This window comes from Barbatula barbatula (assembly GCF_947034865.1).
Source record: "Barbatula barbatula genome assembly, chromosome: 19".
Taxonomy (NCBI): domain Eukaryota; kingdom Metazoa; phylum Chordata; class Actinopteri; order Cypriniformes; family Nemacheilidae; genus Barbatula; species Barbatula barbatula.
This window is the reverse complement of record NC_136782.1, coordinates 1336255-1354103: the sequence shown is the minus strand read 5'-3', so window position 1 is coordinate 1354103 and position 17849 is coordinate 1336255. Positions and strand designations below refer to the sequence as shown.

The 17849-nt window shown below is 47.3% G+C and overlaps 1 protein-coding gene across 7 annotated transcripts in view; it reads left to right on the top strand.

The window, feature by feature from the left end:
- mfrp (membrane frizzled-related protein) overlaps positions 1-17849 on the top strand; it is a 41123-nt gene that overhangs the window by 5233 nt on the left and 18041 nt on the right. For 3 of the 7 annotated variants that reach the window (XM_079480738.1, XM_079480742.1, XM_079480740.1), the window contains exons 4-11: positions 1402-1527; positions 2085-2213; positions 2994-3213; positions 3908-4038; positions 4140-4271; positions 4356-4432; positions 4896-5038; positions 5292-5422. In XM_079480738.1, coding sequence (XP_079336864.1) covers positions 1402-1527; positions 2085-2213; positions 2994-3213; positions 3908-4038; positions 4140-4271; positions 4356-4432; positions 4896-5038; positions 5292-5422 — 1089 coding nt within the window. Of the gene's footprint in view, positions 1-1401; positions 1528-2084; positions 2214-2993; positions 3214-3891; positions 4039-4139; positions 4272-4355; positions 4433-4895; positions 5039-5291; positions 5423-17849 lie in introns of all 7 variants that reach the window. The other 4 variants (XM_079480739.1, XM_079480744.1, XM_079480743.1 and 1 more) reach the window with 3 other exon arrangements.

Here is a 17849-nt window from a genome sequence, read left to right as displayed (position 1 = left end):
CTTCGAGAATTACCAATGCAGTCTTCTGACTTCCGGATTACTGAGTACTGACAAACCTGCACTACAACAGTGACCTGCACATCACCAGAGAGACTGTGGCGATTATTATTTCTCGTTGTAAGGCTGGGTTTGCTCTGTTCAATAAAACCTGGTTTACTTGCTTTTGCCTCTGCTGTTCTTATTCCTGTGACATTTTCTTTTAATTTGATGCTCAACATTTTATCTCATGCAGAAGGGAAAACTCACTAAATACAGCCCATAACTTAAAGAACATAAAAACACTCCAGTGGGTAAGCTGGTTGTCCTGTTTACACCGTTTAAAATAATGTAGAACAAACATATTTACATGAGGTGAAAGTTGGTCCCTGGATCAGTATGTTTACAAGAACACCTGCTGAATAGAAATGCACTTCATCTTTCACCAGTTTTTGCACATTTCTTTAATTTCCTATGCTAAATAATGAAACCATGGCAAAGAACCGGCAATTAAGACTCCAAACTGAGTTTTAAAGATAATTTAACCCAATCCATGACATTCCAGGCCATACAGCTGTTACGATGAGGAACCAGGCAGAGCAGATCCAAATGCAGTTTTGAATTTAAAGGGTTGGTGCAACAGTGTTTCGTGCATTCTGACTTCTTTACAATGTTAAACGTGTTGTCTTCTCATGCTTAATTTGGTCATCTTGTCAAAAAACTGGTGGGACGCATGACGTAGTATTTCTGTGCTCGATACTCAAAAGATTACAAACATGGTAAACAGGAAGTAACCTAAAAGTCCAAAATAACAGGGGGACACAGAACAGATCATAACAACAGCTGTGGTTCTTAAAACTTTTCATTCAAGGACTTTAAAAGTCAACACTGATTTGACATATATAACACATAATTAGCATGATTCTTTGTGACCAGAAATCCTAAAATCAAATAAACATTTATCCTAAAGTCAATACTACTCATGCTTACCCCTTTATTCCACAAACTTTGCATAATGTTCCTTTTACCTACTGATATTTAGCCTACTGCAGATGTAAATTATTGTTACAATTAGTTAATTATGTTCATTGCAGGATTTTGAAATAAATAATTCAGGGTCAAAGACATCAGATTGTGTGTATATTTATTGTTTTTACCGTGTAACTTCGTTGCACAAAAGGGAAACGTTATACCCCTTTATGACCTAAATGTATACCTTATATTATATTGATACCTACAGGTATGTATACTGTACTTACCAAACTTACACAACATAAATTGAGGTTTACCTATGCAGTTGTTTGCGGGTTGTATATCTGGTTGTTACCCCTTTATTACCTGAACTTAACATATTGTTTCTCTTTACCTACTGTAATTTCCAAAATGTTTTTTTTATTTGTTTTAATATCTTCCATTTTATTCTAGGTCAAACTGTGCTTAGTGTTTTTTTGATGGGTTTAAAAGAAAAGTTGGCCGGCCGTGGAATGCTAATCATGTCAACAGGTGTGTTGTTGTTCGGGGCTGTCCTCTGCATCATACTGCTTCTTAAGCGTAAGATAAACTCCCATTTTGTATTTATACCAAATATACACTTACAAATACATATTTCGAGCATACAAACATTTTAGGCAAGAGTGATATACATTTACTCTCAAATACACACAGAGGTATAAAAGTAAGCACTCAAGCTTAACTTGAAATTTGCTGGAGGAAGGAAGGATAGATGAAAAGTGTCAAACAAGTAAAATAAGTAAAAAAATGATATTCAATTCACACAAAAAGTATTAAATGCCCATAAAGAATTATGCAATACTAGAAATAAAAAAAACAGCAAAAGTTTTGTTGCATAAGCAGAGCCAATGTTAAACAATGGGGGAGTAAGGATTCATTCAGATTTAAGGATATGATTATTAACGCATCCCCTCATCATTGTAAATTGTTAATTAATGTAGCAGTCTACAATATAAACATTAATATAATACAAATACAATATAAATATGTGAATTAGTTGAATTATTCTTAACTAGCAACATGTTACTGCACAGACTTACATACTACTGCCATCTCTTCCCGACTAACTAACTGTTTTGCTTCCTTGCCTTGTGCAGAAACGATGAGCAATAAAGATTGGATGTCCCCTACAGATTCCACCACATTTCCACAGAATCTGTCTTTAAATCATGATCCGAATAGCTCCGTGTCCCCATTGCCTGACAAAGAGCACACATCGTTTGCAGGTCAGTTCCTGGATCTGCTGTATCAACTGTAAAGACCTTTTACAATTCTGTATGAAATTCATATGAAAATACATTGAAATGTATAATGTTTACAGGAGTTGGTTCATACGGATTTTAAAATGACAGTAAAATGATTCAGTACTTTACATTTTAAAGGGTTTTCTCTAATACTCATATTTACCTATAATGTCTAATAAATATGAAGAAAACATGTGATCAGGTTCCTTTCATCTACAGCAGTGGTCTCCAACGTGGTGCCCGTGGGCACCTGGTAGCCCGCATGAACTCTGTAAGGTGCCAGCTTAAGACAGCTGACAAATCTGTGTGCTACATCGTCATGAAAGGTTATTATTAGCAAGTGTTATAAGCTTTAAAATCTGAAAGAAAACTGAATTTGGTTCTGTGAGCGTAAAAATAAGGCATCGCATGTTTAATGTTTGAATGTATGTTAGAGGATTTTAGATATTTTGGTAGCCCTCGCTTACAAAAAGGTTGGAGACCCCTGATCTACAGATTCTTCACATTCTATTCTCTTCAGTTTACACCACTAGTTTTCTATGGGCCCGCTCCCACTTAATCTAACTGTACCCGGTATGTTTGAATAACCAAAAAAAATTTACTAATTGATTCTGTGACTGTGACGAAATCAATAGCTCTGGAACTTCAATATACAAAAGATCAAAATGACAAACAAATCTGATGTATTGTGTCATTGTTCTTTGCTTAAGTTTACCAAGAACCTACAGTATTTTATGTATGTATTGTTTTCTGCTCTAATAGAATGTGGTGGCATGTTGATGGCTTCTGAGGGGACTCTCAGCTCACCTAATTACCCCGTCCCTTATCCTCCCAACTCCTACTGTGTGTGGGTGATCAGGGTGTCTCCTCCTTTCCTCATACAAATTCATGTGTCATTTTTGGCTGTCGAGGGACCTTCTCCTTGCTTGTTTGATTGGCTAGAAGTCAAAGAGGAGACTGAAAAGATGTCTGTTGCCACAAGGTTTGACCATTAACAATGAAATTTTTCTCATTTTGTTAAATTTAATCACGCAAAATTTTATTTTCTTTATGATGATTAACCAGTACATTGAAACCATGTTTTCGACATTGAACATTAAATGAAACATTATATTTAGATGATCACAGCACACAGTTATTCCCACCAAAGATGAACATTTCTTGAAGTAGAAACATTATTTGGACCATTTTTTGCAACATTAATCTCAACCATTTTATAATGTTACTCATGGTGTTGTATGAAAATAAAATGAAGAGAAATAATTTGCCAATAATTACAAACCAACATTTGGTTCAACATGCCCTTACACTCTTGAAACTGAATCGGCTTAAAAGGTTCTTCAGAGCAAGGTTATTTAAAAAAAACCTCTCTTTCTTACCTTTTCATAATCTGTTCTTTGGAAGTTAAAGGCTCTTCATGGAACCATTTAGACAAAAACGTGGTTCTATGGCTTCAAGGAACCTTTTGAAGTACCTTTATTGTTAAGACTGTTGGTTGCCATCCATTCCAACCCTGTGTATGTGCATTTAAATAATTGTAAATGTTTATTGAAAGAAAATGCTAAGTTAAAACAAGAACCAGCTAACACTGTAGGAAATGAACAAAATACTACCGTTTTCACACTACAAATTTGTAAGGTAAATGTTTTTGTCAATAAAGATGAACATCTTCCTAGATTTTGTGGTAACGTGGCACCACCAACAGTGAATACAAATAGCAGTATTGTGTGGGTTTCATTTCGCTCGGATGGCAACATTGGAGGGAATGGATTCATTGCACAATACCGTTCTGTATTACCAGAACAGAGTAAGTATAGTTGCTGCTGTAATAGTATGTACTGTATGTACTGTATGTCTGTAGTATGAGCTCTGTAAAATAAGTTGACTTCTACTTTTCTTTGCGTTCAGAAAGCTGTTCCAGAGAGGAATTTATGTGTGACAGTGGTCATTGTTTACTGCCTATTTCTGTCTGTGACAGTCATCCAAATTGTATGGACCACACAGATGAAGTCAACTGTAGCCAGAAGCACAAAGATTGGCGTAATAGACACATTACTCAAAGAAATCTACTTTTGACACTAAAACTTAATTGTGTATATGCATTAACTATCCCTTGATTGTTAGTGTGTGGCGGGAATGTGACAGGAAAATCTGGATCATTGTTCAGTCCAAACCATCCCAAAGCTTATCCACATCAACAGGTAGACTTCTATTAGTACACAAGTTTACACAAAAACGCAGATTGAGGAATGGCCATAAATTCCTAGTGACTACAGTACATTCTATGTATGAATATTATATTTTTTTAAAATGAGTTGCATCTAGTTAGAAAGTAGTTGGTTATACAATCTGGAATTTAGGAATGTCAATACACTGTAAAAACTTCAACCTGAAAACTGGCTCTATAAGTCACTGAATGTTTTATTGAACTGACTTGAAAAAGGTTTAACACGATTTTGTAGGTTTGAAATTAAATGCAACTAGATATTTAGGTTGGTTTCATATAATTTTAAAGTCACTTTTCAACTAAAATTTTACACACCTTGTGGTGGGTTGTTAAACAAGACAAAAACCTCTGAAATATTTCATTTGACATGTTATGTTCAATTATGTAAAGTTAATAACGTTGATAATAACTGTGTTTTTATTCTTTTTTTCTTACAGATTTGTACATGGCAAATATTTGTGGAAGACAGACAAATTATCAGACTGAGTTTTCATAACTTTAGTCTGGAAATGCATGATGTTTGTGAGTTTGACTACGTGGAGGTTTATGACAGTGCAAACACTGTTGACAAGATTGGAAGGTAAGAAAAAATTTTCACCACCATTTATGTTCAACGAACAAAATTTAAAAAGTAAAAATGTTTTCAAGCGCCAACGATATCAGCATTGGTAAGGTTTTTGCAATGGAATCCTCTATCTTCTACAAGTTTTTTGTCATTATGATGAATGATTTCTACACATATATTGTGTGTTTTCATGGTTTTTAGCACATAAGTGAACAAGTTTCCATTTAAATCATTGCAGTCTGCTTATAAATATTCTCAAACTCAATAGATACTGTGGGTCAACTGTACCTCCTGATCTTATCTCTTCTGGACCTGCAATGACAGTCGTTTTTGTGACAGATGAAGGTGTTGCAGACAGTGGCTTCTGGGCATCATATCAGGCCACATCATTCTCAGAAAGTGAGTAGCACAAAGTCACATTTTCCTCTGTGAATTGACTGGATGAATAAAAACAGGCGTTTCATTTTGAAACGGAAACTGCAGCAATCTGACAGTTTGAGGGAGGAGTTAACAGATGTCAGCGCACAGATAAATAATGACCCGCACAGACAAAATATTTAGAATAAATAATTGTAGTTTTTGCTTTTATGGGGACTTGAACATACATTAAAAGGATGCCTAGGACTTTTTACATCTAGCGTGCCTCATCAACTACCCAGAGCAAAATCCTCTCTGGGACCATCCTTCCAATGGACGGCCCAAAAGAAGATTTTGACACTTTTTGACATTACTCCGCTGCACGGAGCGTCTGCCCGAACCCCACTGCAGATGGAGAGCACGTGCCCACCATGCCACAACAACCCATCGCCCAGGAGTGCGACAGCACTGATCATCGCCCTGGAGCCCGAGCCTCTACACACGTCTGACCAGGTGTGTCAGCAGACCCTCACACGTGCCTGAGGGTGTCCTCATGGAGATCAGGGGAATGGATAGAAATCATGCCCACACTCTAACTTAACAAGCCAGTCCATAAGCCTTGTGTCCACAGGCCACTAAAGACTCACCCTCTGCCTGCCAAAGCTGGTGGGTTGAATGAGCTTCAGGATCCAGCTTCCCTCCGGCTCTGCCTCAGCCCCTCGTAACCTCTGTGTCACCATGCCTCTCTGTCTGACTGTCTCCACCCTGGGCTCCTCTGCCACCAGCCCGACTTCATCATTCGGCCCCCTGGTGTCGCCTCTCCCATTTACTCCATGGCTCCTCCCTCCATCTACTCCACAGTGGGCCGCTGTCCTGGCTGATCTCTGTCTCCACCTGGCTCTGCCGACCCTCCTCACCACCCTGGCTCCATAGACTGTCTCCTTTCTAGTTACCTGCCCCTTGTCCACCTCCTGAGCCCCCTCTTCCCTCATCTGTTAGAATTTGTTGGTGCGAGGATGCGCCTCTTCGGGAGGCTGTATTGGGCTCACAAATTGCGCAGACAAATTGCCCCTTCAGAAACTGAGTTTGACACCCCTGATTTATGACATACCAAACATGTAAACAAGTGAGCTCTTTCAATGCTTTTATGAACATCCTAAAGAGCTTTTGATGAAAAGCTGGAGTTTAGAGTTGTCATGACTTTGCTATAGAGAGTATGTGGAGACTCAAGTGCCGGTAAATGGTAAGCTTTTATAATAGTCAAATACAGTAATCAACCTCCGACCACAGGAACCACGGGAGTCCAGGGAGGAGAACTAGACCCGCCAGAACTCACAGAAGAGCGAGAGATACCATCTCGGGAGATCAGAATCAGAATCAGAAAGAGCTTTATTGCCAAGTATGCTTCCATATACAAGGAATTTGTTTTTGTGACATAACCTTCCAGTACACAGAGACAACAACACACAGACAGGATCCAACTCACTAAATAAGTGTATAAACAATTGTGCTAGAAATTATAATGGGATAGGATTAAGTAGATGCAGAGATGTACTAGGATGGAGGGGTAACAATAAATATAAGGATATTGCACATTTTTATTGCATAAGTGGGGAACATTTAACTGTTCATGAGGTAGATTGCCTGGGGGAAGAAACTGTTCTTGTGCCTGACTGTCCTGGTATTTGCGGCTCTGAAGCACCGGCCAGATGGCAAAAGTTCAAAGATGGGGTAACTTGGATGTGAGGGATCCAGAGTGATTTTCCTAGCCCTTGTCCTCACTCTGGATGTATACAGTTCTTGAAGGGTGGGCAGGGGAGTACCAATAATCCTTTCAGCAGTCCGAACCGTTCTCTGTAGTCTTCTGATGTCTGATTTTGCAGCTGAACCAAACCAGACAGTTATTGAAGTGCACAGTACAGACTCAATGACGGATGAGTAGAACTGTTTCAGCAGCTCCTGTGGCAGGTTAAACTTCCTCAGCTGGCGAAGGAAGTACAACCTTTGTTGGGCCTTTTTCACAATTGAATCAATGTGATTGTCCCACTTCAGGTCCTGAGAGATGGTGGTTCCCAGGAATCTGAATGAGTCCACTGCAGCCACAGTGCTGTTCATGATGGTGAGTGGGAGGAGTGCAGGGGGGTTTCTTCTGAAGTCCAGGATCATCTCCACTGTTTTGAGCGTGTTCAGCTCCAGGTTGTTAAGACTGCACCAGACAGCCAGCTGCTCAACCTCTTGTCTGTAAGCAGACTCGTCACCGTCCTGGATGAGGCCGATGACTGTAGTGTCGTCTGCAAACTTCAGGAGCTTGACAGAAGGGTCTTTAGATGTGCAGTCGTTGGTGTACAGTGAGAAGAGCAGTGGGGAGAGAACACATCCCTGAGGGGCACCCGTGTTGGTGGAGCAGCTGTTTGACATGAATTTCCCCAATCTCACTAACTGTTGCCGATCTGTCAGAGAGCTGGTGATCCACTGACAGATAGAGCTAGGAACAGAGAGCTGGGTCAGTTTGGTCTGGAGGGCTGTTGGGATGATGGTGTTGAAAGCCGAACTAAAGTCCACAAACAGGATCCTCACATAAGTCCCTGTTTTGTCCAGATGTTGCAGGATGGAGTGCAATCCCATGTTTATTGCGTCATCCAAAGACCTGTTTGCTCGGTAAGCAAACTGCAGGGGGTCCAGTAAGGGTCCACTGATGTCCTTCAGATTAGCCAGAACCAGTTTTTCAAACGACTTCATGACGACAGACGTAGGAGCCACCGGTCTGTAGTCGTTAAGTCCTATTATCTTGGGTGTGTTCCTGGCCTGATTGTACAATACTCTGTCCCCATTTCTGTAGGCATCCTCTTTGGCCCGACAAAGACGTCTGAGTTTTGCTGTAAACCATGGCTTATCATTGTTGAATGTTAAATAAGGCCTGGTAGGAATGCATATATCCTCACAAAAACTAATATAGGATGTTACAGTCTCCGTGAGTTCGTCCAGTTCGGTGGTAGCAGCTTCAAAAACACTCCAATCAGTGAGGTCAAAACAGGCTTGTAAATCCTGCTCTGTTTCGCTGGTCCATCTCTTCACAGTCCTTACTACAGGTTTAGCAGATTTAGGTTTTTGCTTGTAGGTCGGTATAAGATGAACCAGACAGTGATCAGACAGCCCCAAAGCTGCTCGTGGAACAGAGTGATATGCATCCTTTCTTGTGGTGTAACAGTGATCCAATATATTACTGCCTCTGGTGGGACATGTAACATGCTGTCTGTATTTTGGCAGTTCACGGGAGAGATTGGCTTTATTAAAGTCCCCAAGAATGATTAAGACGGAGTCCGGGTGTTGTTGTTCTGTCTCTGTGATCTGATCAGCTAGTTTCTGTAAAGCTGAGTTCACATGCGCTTGTGGAGGAATGTAAACAATCACCAGAATGAGCGGGTGAATAGAACGGCTTGCAGTTGACAAACAGCACTTCTAGATCTGAACAGCACATCTTCTTCAAGACAGTTACATCTGTACACCACCGTTCATTGATGTAAAAAGATGTCCCGCCACCGCGCGATTTCCCTGTTGATTCTGCGTCGCGATCTGCTCTAAACAACTGAAAGTCCGGCAGATGGAGCGCGCTGTCCGGTATGGCGTCATTTAGCCACGTTTCCGTGAAACACAGAGCAGCAGAGTGTGAGAAATCCTTATTTGTCCGAGAGAGCAGAAGGAGTTTGTCTGTTTTGTTGGGTAGAGAGCGGAGATTTGCCAGATGGATGCTAGGCAACGGCGTTCGAAATCCGCGCATCCTGAGTCTGACAAGCGCTCCCGCTCGCTTTCCCTGTCTGCGCGTCCTGAAGCGTCTAATCAGCGCCGCTGTTCCTCCGACGATAATGTTCAGTAAAACTTCTGAATAATTGAAATCCGGAAAAAGATCTTGTGGTGTGTTCTGCCGAATGTTCAGCAGTTCATCCCTGGTGAAACCGATCGTGTTTGTTAAACAAAAAACAGGAAAAACGAACAAAAACAGGACAAACACTGGAGAGCCAAGCACTGAAGCAGCCGTTCGCGGCGCCATCAGGATGTTATTCCTGACCAGTATGTCCCACAGGAAACACTAGAGTCTACGGGGAGAGTACTCGACCCAACCACACTCACAGGAGAAAGGAAGTTGCCCGAGAGTGGTGACCACTGGTGGAGAGATGCTGGGGTGAAGGGAGCAGGGAGGTCTGGGACGCCAACGAGAACAAAGCGGACAAACAGAGCTGATAGGGAAGCGACTAGGCACTGGAGACGATCACAGGAAACGGCTGCAACAACGACGGTCTGACACAAGACGAGGGGGATTAAATGGAGAAAAAGTGGCGGGAATGAACTGCAAGTGGGAGCATAATGAGGAACCAGGGGAAACTATTGATCGGGGAAGAGCTATATATATTTGTCAGTGTTTTAAAGCGGCAGTTTGGCCTCTTAGTCCCCATCGCACTTTGTAATTGCTACTTCAAGTGATAAGTGGAAGTATTTACATTACGCGAGTTGTGATTTGGCACTGCTCAACTGCATGGATGAGTGATGTTTTGAGTCGTATGTCATGTGTGACCTATGACAGTGCACGGTGAGAATCCTACCTTAAACATCAGTATCGCATCTATTATGTTTTGGATAATATCCACAGTTTGACGTTTTTCTGGACAATATCATCTGAACAAGTAAATAACATTTCTAACACATTTGTTTTGACCACATGGTAAAAATAAGTTTTATAAGTAATCGCGTTGCAAACGGTTGTAATATTTAGCAATTACATTGTTAAATCTGATCGAGTCAGATACTGCACATCATTGTTATTGTGTGTTATGTATATTCAAATGATTAGAATTGAGAGTAAGCAATGTTGTGGTTCCCTTTCTGTCGGTCTCTTGACGTTGTGTCGAAGCCGACAGATGGGGTTCGCCCTTGAGAACCAATCATCTCTGACTATTTTGAAAAGGCCAATGAAATTGGCGAATGAAATTTGCATGCCGGGCTCCGCCCCCGGATATCCGGGTATAAAAGGGGAGCCGGCGTGCTCATTCATTCACCTTTTGTTCTTCGGAGCCTTCGCATCTGATGACATTCTTCGAATTGCCGATTTCTACGACGCGGTGCAGCGGAGATTCCCCTGGGCGTCCTGGCAGTTCCTGAGGTATTTTTCTAAAAGAGCAATTTCCTCAGCGTGGCATTGCCCGCTGATCTCTTGGGTGCAGTACACTCATCGAGGACGGGGACGGACACGGTGGTTGCCGCAAGTGTTCGGGGGTCCGACCACTGTGGCAGCCTCGTGGATTCGTCCTGCCCGCACGGCGCGCGGATGGCTATTCAGACGTTGCGTCACTGCGCGCGGATGGCTAGTCAGACGTTGCGTCACTGCGGGCGGACGGCTATTCAGACGTTGCGTCACGTTGGCTATGTTCTGTCAAGAGCAAGCCACCACCTCGTTTGCTTCCCGTTCTGTGACCGCAGCGGCTACGGCCCTGCCGTCAGCGGCGGCGAGCAGCGAGGGTGATGTGGGGATTATCGTGAGCGTTAATCCGTCAGCCGGTCGGCTCGCAGACCGCTCGCGCCCCGTCTCGCTTGTTTAGCAGGTCCCCAAGGATGGTCCTAAGCCATCTTATTCCTCAGCCACGCGCTCGGACACGAGCCGTGGAGATGAGGTGTCTCTTGCAACATCGGAGCGCGACCTGCTGGCATCAGACTCTGGCGATTCCCTGAAGCTCCCTCCCTCGGGAGGTCGAGCACAGGTGAGAGCAGACGTCAAGATGTCAGCCATGCTCGCTCGAACCGCCGTGAGCGTCGGGTTGCAGTGCAGCCCTGGTGCTCGCGACTGGGTACTCGCACATTGGGCCCGGCTCAAGTGCCAAGTTTTACCGAGCTGCATAAGGAGTTCAGTAGGACCTGGAGCGCCCCCTTCGGCGCGCTTCCGTCTAGCTGACTCTATCGCCCTCTCTTCCCTCGGGGCGGCAGCTAGGGACTATGTCAATGCACCCTGGGTGGAGCATGCAGTCGTGGGTATCCGCAGACGGCGGCCACCTGGGGAGCTTGACCTAGGCTCACCGTCCAGGGCATGTAAGGTCTCGACATCGCTGGTGTTGAGGCTGGCAGTGCCGTGGACCAAACTGCCTCCACTCTTACGCCATGGCCACCCTGCAGGCCAGGGCGCTAAAGAGAGCCCCACGGGGTAAGACCGGCCCAAGTAGTGCCGCCGCCGACTGTCCCTCCGGGGACCGCGGTGGCAGCGCAGGCTGGAAAGATGCCTCGGACCCAATCTTGCGCAGGGGGGCGAGCTCGAGAAAGGCCACTTTCCCGATTCCCCTCTCGCAAGGTCGGCTGATTGGTGGCGCTGTCAAGGACTGCTCCAGCAGCCTTTTGACAGTGTGGAAACAGACCGGCCTGCTGTGACCCGGCCGCCTTTCGGCCGTCGAGGTCTCGCACGTGGTCTGCCCCCAGCAGCCCTGGCCTTCTCCAGCGTCGACTCCGGTTCCGGTGCCCCCGCAGGTGGCCCCCCGAAGGAAGACGTCGAGAGAAGGACCACCTAGAGAGATTGAACCATCGGGCCCGACCCAGCCTTGGTTGCTGGATGGTCGGAATGGGGCGGTCCCTGCCGTGTCCCAAACACCTTCTGGGCCCCTTCTCACAAGGAGAGGTCTCTCTCTGGGTCCCACTTGCAGCCGCTCTCACCCTCTGAAAGATGGTGTTCGGCAACTCGACGTTGCGTCGTGGCGGCACGCAATGACGAGTATAAAGCAGCCCTCAGCACTCTCGCTTCGACGGTGCGTCGAGCTGCGCCATCGCCTGGCAGGTGATTTAGCGGAGCCGTTTCCCCCGGGGGGAACAGCACTGCTAGTCATTGAACCAACCCCCGCGGGTTGATGAAGTAGATCGCAGCCCCCCCTGTGAGGTCTCTGGGTGCTTGGTTAGCATTTCAAACCATCACGGTGGCTGGGAGTGTGGTCCGTCTCGGCATTCGATCCAGCTCGCCAGACCTCCGCCGGACTTCAGGCATCCTCTTACCTCAGCAGAGGCAGGGATGTTCCTGTGCTCCAGGCCGGGGCTGCCACCCCTCTGGCGAAGGCGATCGAACCGTCCCCTCGGCCGAGATGTCCAGTGGCTTCGACAGCCGCACTTCATCATCCCCAAAACCAGGGGTCGCTGCATACCTTGAGCAGCACCTTGCAAGGGTGCCGTTCGGGAGGCGCAGAAGCGCGTCCTGGTGTCTGTCAGACGCCAGGCGTGGTTTATGACAACTGACCGCATACTCTCATGTACAGTTTCCCTCGGCACTGTCGAGGGGCTGGCATGTCAGTAACGGGTCAGCCGGGAAAAAGAGAGCAGCTCTCCCTGGCGCGGAGCTCCCCTTTTTCCTGGTAGAGAACTCAACACTGTCTCCATGACGGCGTGCTCGCTCACGAGCACGCACAGTCAGTGCTGAGCTGCTTGAACTTTCAGGCAGCAGCCAGCGGTCCCCTGAAATCAGTTTCAGAGGCTCCTGGGCATGGTGTCCTCGGGGTGGCCTGTCCCCCTCGGGTTGACGCACATGGGACCGCGACAGCACTGACTACAGAGATGAGTTCCCTGGAGAGCGTGGCGCACTGGCAGTAGGCGTATCGTCATTACGCCTGCTGCAGTCGCATCCTAACCCCGAGCAGGTCTTGAGGCCGGTCGTGGAACGACAGACGCCTCCCTACGGGGTGCGGGTGCGGTGTGCAACGGGCGCGCAGTGTCGGGTCGCTGGACGGGCCCCCGCCTGCGTTGGCAGATCACTGCCTTCAAGTTGCTAGCTGTCCTGCTTGCACTGATGAGGCTCCGGCCTCTCGTGCAGAGCCAGCATACTGGCCCGGACAGCACGACCGGCGTAACGTACTAAACCTCAGGGTGGCATTCGCTCGCTGCAGTCATCGCAACTCGCCCAAAACGCCTCCTCCCGTGGAGACAGCAGGTGGCAAGGCCCCTGCAGGTCACACGCCCACCGGGTGTCCTGAACCAGACAGCCAAGTGCTCTCTCGTCAGTTGACACCCCGTGGGAAGTGATGACTCCACCCCTGCGGGCTGGCCTGGGTGTGGTTTGGGCGGGCACAGGGGGACCTGTCGCCTCCCTGAACACCACCCAGTACCGTCGGGCATTCCTTGGACGAGGACCCCCTCGACACGGAGGCCCTAGGTGGAAAGCAGGTGGAAAAGCCCCGGCATGTCACACGCCCACCGGGTGTCCTGAACCAGACAGCCAAGCGCTCTCTCGTCAGTTGACGACTCGTGGGAAGTGATGACTCCACCCCTGGTGGAGACAGCAGGTGGCAAGGCCCCTGCATTTCACACGGCCACCGGGTGTCCTGAACCAGACAGCCAAGCGCTCTCTCGTCAGTTGACACCTCGTGGGTAGTGACGACTCCACCACTGCGGCCGGCTTGGGTTTGGTTTGGGCGGGCACAGGTGGACCTGTTGCCTCCCTGAACACCACCCAGCGCCGCTGGGCACTCCCTGGTCGAGGCCCCCCCTCGATACGGAGGCCCTAGCGCGCAGCTGGCCACAGGACAAGCGGAACTACGGTTCCCCCAGTGAGCTTCATTGCGCAGGTCCTGTGCAAGGTCTGGGTAGGGAGTATCAAGTGCTGCTAGTTGCGCCTTACGGGCCCAACTACACTTGGTCCTCGGAGCTAATACTCCTGACGACAACTCCCCCTGGCCAAATCCCCTGGCGAAGGGCCTACTCGCAGGGGGTGGACACGTTGTGGCATTCGAGCCGGACCTCTGGGTCTGGCTCCTGGATGGGACGAGGAGTTCCTGGATGACCTACCCCCCTCAGTGGTGGAGACTGTCACTCAGGCAAGGGCCATGCCCACAAGGCTGGATGCCTTTAAGTGGCGCCCCTTCTCGTCCTGGTGCTCTTCTCGAGGAGAAGACCCGCGGAATTGCTCGCTCAGGAACTTGCTGTCCTATTGCAGGAGAGGCTGGGGAGTAATCTCCCCTTCCACATTGGAACGTGGGTACCCGCTGTCGCGGTTATCACGTACCAGTTGCTGGTGAGCCTCTGGGGCGGCATGACCTGATTATTAGGTTCCTCTAGGGCGCGAGGGGCTAAGGCCTCGTCCGCGCCCCGTACCCTCTTGGGACCTTAAGGTGGACCTTTGGGTCCCCTTTTTTCGGGCCCTGCCGAGAGCCCCTTCCTCGTTCTGCGAGGGAGGTTGGCTCTCCTGCTGGGGCTCGAGTCCATCCAGAGGGTGAGGCACCTGCAAGCATTCCGTGTCCACCGATTGCCAAAATTCAGGCCCGGTGACTCTCACGTGATCCTGAGACCCCGGCCGACTTACGTGCCCAAAGTTCCGCCGCCCCCCTTTTGGGAACTAGGTGGTGAACTTGCAGGCGCTCCCACACCGGGAGAAGGACCCAACCTGTACGTGAGGTGTCCAGTAAGCGCATTGCGCCTCTACTCGAACCACACGGAGGGCTTCAAGGCCCTGAGCAGCTCTTGTCTGTTTTGGAGGTCAGCAACGGGAGTGCTGTCTCCGAGGAGAGTTGTCGCGCCGGATCGCACACGCCGTCACTACGGCGTGCCGATCCTAGCCCGTGCCCATTTGAGTGACGGTACACTCCGCTCGGGGTGTGGCCTCCTCGTGGGCATCGGCTCAGTGCGCCTCTCTGGCAGACATCTGTAGAGTTGCGGGTTGGGCTACGCTATACCTCGCAGAGGCTTGCAAACCTCCGTGGGGAGTCGGCAGCTCGAGTCTTGCCAACAGGTGAGACCAGCAGTCGTGGGGCGTACGCCTGCGCATAGCGCCTTTCCCCTTCTTAGGTGGATCAGTGCGCTATGGGCTGCCTCCCTTCTTTCCCCAAGGGTGAAGAATAGGCAGTCCGTCCTTCCATCAATAAGCACTCAGGGCGGCGGGCTCGGCGGAGCAGCCCTGCCGCCTATGGCCGGGTATCAAGCTGAGTTATTACATATAGCTCTAACCGGACCTAGTGCCCCACACGTAGTAACCCCCCACTAGGGTGGTTCCGTCTGAGATGTCGTCATGAGATGGTTCCCCACGTAGCAACCCATGACCTCCCCCAGGTGGACATCCACCTTGCGGCATTCCGCACATACCTCCCATGAGTTCTCCCCTATTTGGTGAGACCATGTTGGTGTCTCCACTGTATTCCCCCCTAGGGTGGGAAGTGGTCTCCGTAGCGCACGTCCTCATTGAAGGAACAGCGCTTACCCAGTTGCCCTACGACTGGATGGCCCTCGCCAATGGGGCCGTCTGAGTTGGCAGAGGGCAGGGGCTACTCATCTTTGCCAAAAGCTCTGGGAGCCCCTGCCTGCCCACTGGAAGGTTACAAATTTCGCGATAGCGCTCACGTGTGGCTCGCCCAGACGTCGCTTCGCTAGAGATTGTGACGCGGCTAGTGCCGTGGCGTTTTCAATAGGAACCCCATCCGTCGGCTTCGACACAACGTCGAGAGACCGACAGAAAGGGAACGTCTCGGTTACGTATGTAACCTCTGTTCCCTGATGGAGGGAACAAGACGTTGTGTCCTTCTTGCCACGACAATAGCCGTCCGCTGCAGCAGTCACGAGATGCTCTCAGGCTCCTCAGCACAAAAGGTGAATGAATGAGCACGCCGGCTCCCCTTTTATACCCGGATATCCGGGGGCGGAGCCCGGCATGCAAATTTCATTCGCCAATTTCATTGGCCTTTTCAAAATAGTCAGAGATGATTGGTTCTCAAGGGCGAACCCCATCTGTCGGCTTCGACACAACGTCTTGTTCCCTCCATCAGGGAACAGAGGTTACATACGTAACCGAGAAAAAAAAAAAAAATCCCTCTCCAAACTGTGAGTTCCATTGCCAAAGGAAGACTTTAATATCAAAGATGCAACATTGCAAAGATGCAACATTGCAAAGATGCAACATTGCAAAGATGCAACATTGCAAAGATGCAATGTGAAGATCCTTCACATTTTGGTAAATAAAGTCTGCAACAGGTATCAACTGCTCTTTATTACTGGTGCCATTTTAAAAGCACAACGTTACTGTATAATCACTTTACCGATATGAATCAGCACCAATACTTGACAGCGGAGGAGGAAATGGTTTTCTTGGAGTATCGTTAGAGGTGAATTTCTCTGGCTCATAGCTAACACTAAATAAATAACTGTTGTGTATTTAAAAAACAAATGATCTCTCAGTTTGGCCAGACATTAAGTGACACCATAGGTGACCAACTTGTTTAGGGTCTTCAAAGTGAGGTGTTGGACTTTTCATTCAGTCCTGCACGTTCAAAAATTTGAGGTATTGAAGAGACAATTTTTCACAAAATAAGTGAAGTTTATTATCAGATTTATAAGTTTAACAGCGCGCTGGGTTGTTTGCTCCACAATGAGCTGAACCAACCAACTCCGAAAGTTTAACAAAAAAATATTTAAATACAGAATATGACGTCGATCTCTCTTCTGGTTTCTTTGTTCCCTCCTAGCCAATCTCCTCCTTAAATTCTGGGCGGTTCCTCTTTCTTTCGGCAGCCAATCAGTGCCGCCACCTCGATTTTCAAAATCTGTAAAACAACATGTTCCCCAAAATACGTTGTGTGTGTGTGCTCTCTTTTCGTGTGCACATTCCTTCCCCCAAAAAGAAGATGCTTCTTGTTACACACACACATAAACAGAACATGCTTTTCCCTTCAGTTCTGGGCCGTTTTTCTTTGGGAGCCGATCTGGGCTACCATCCCCCATCTCCAGGTAGCCTCTTCTCGTGACAACCCCCACTTACTGACCACATTCCGATCTCTGGCAACATCTGGCAACTGGGGGAACTCTCAGAAACCAACCTTTGTTCACAATCATGTCACGTAGGAAAATACATTTGATTAAAACAAAATTAATCATCCATTTTTATATTGATCTATATTGATCTTAAATCCCACAGGCAATACAAAAAGCGAATACTAACTGAAAGTAATTTAACATTGTAAAAGGCCATAGAGATCATTACATCAATGGAAATGGCTGCAAAAGATGCACAAGAACTAAGTGTATCTGCTCAAGTGCAAAGGGTGTTTTCAGAATTAAAGAAGTCAACATCATATAAGCCTGGTTCCCTTTCTGTCGGTCCCTCAACGTTATGTTGAAATCTGACAGAATGGGGTTTGACTTGAGAACCTATCATCTCTGATTATACTTTGAAAAGGCCAATGAACTTGGTGAATGGGACAGCACGCCAGACTCCGCCCTGTACATACGGGTATAAAAGGGAAGATGGCCATTCAGTCACCTTTTTGTTCTTCCGAACCGGCAAGGCTAATGCTGAGTGATCTTGGATTCTTCCTACTGGATCTATGACGCAGAGCAGCAGAACATGTTCTGGCGTTTGCGATTTCCCTATGTGTTTCAGTAGCTGGTCAGAGGTGTCTTCAAAGAGCATATATTGCATTATCCTATACATTTGTTTCTAAGTATGTGCCATCCCCTGGGATTGAACTCACAA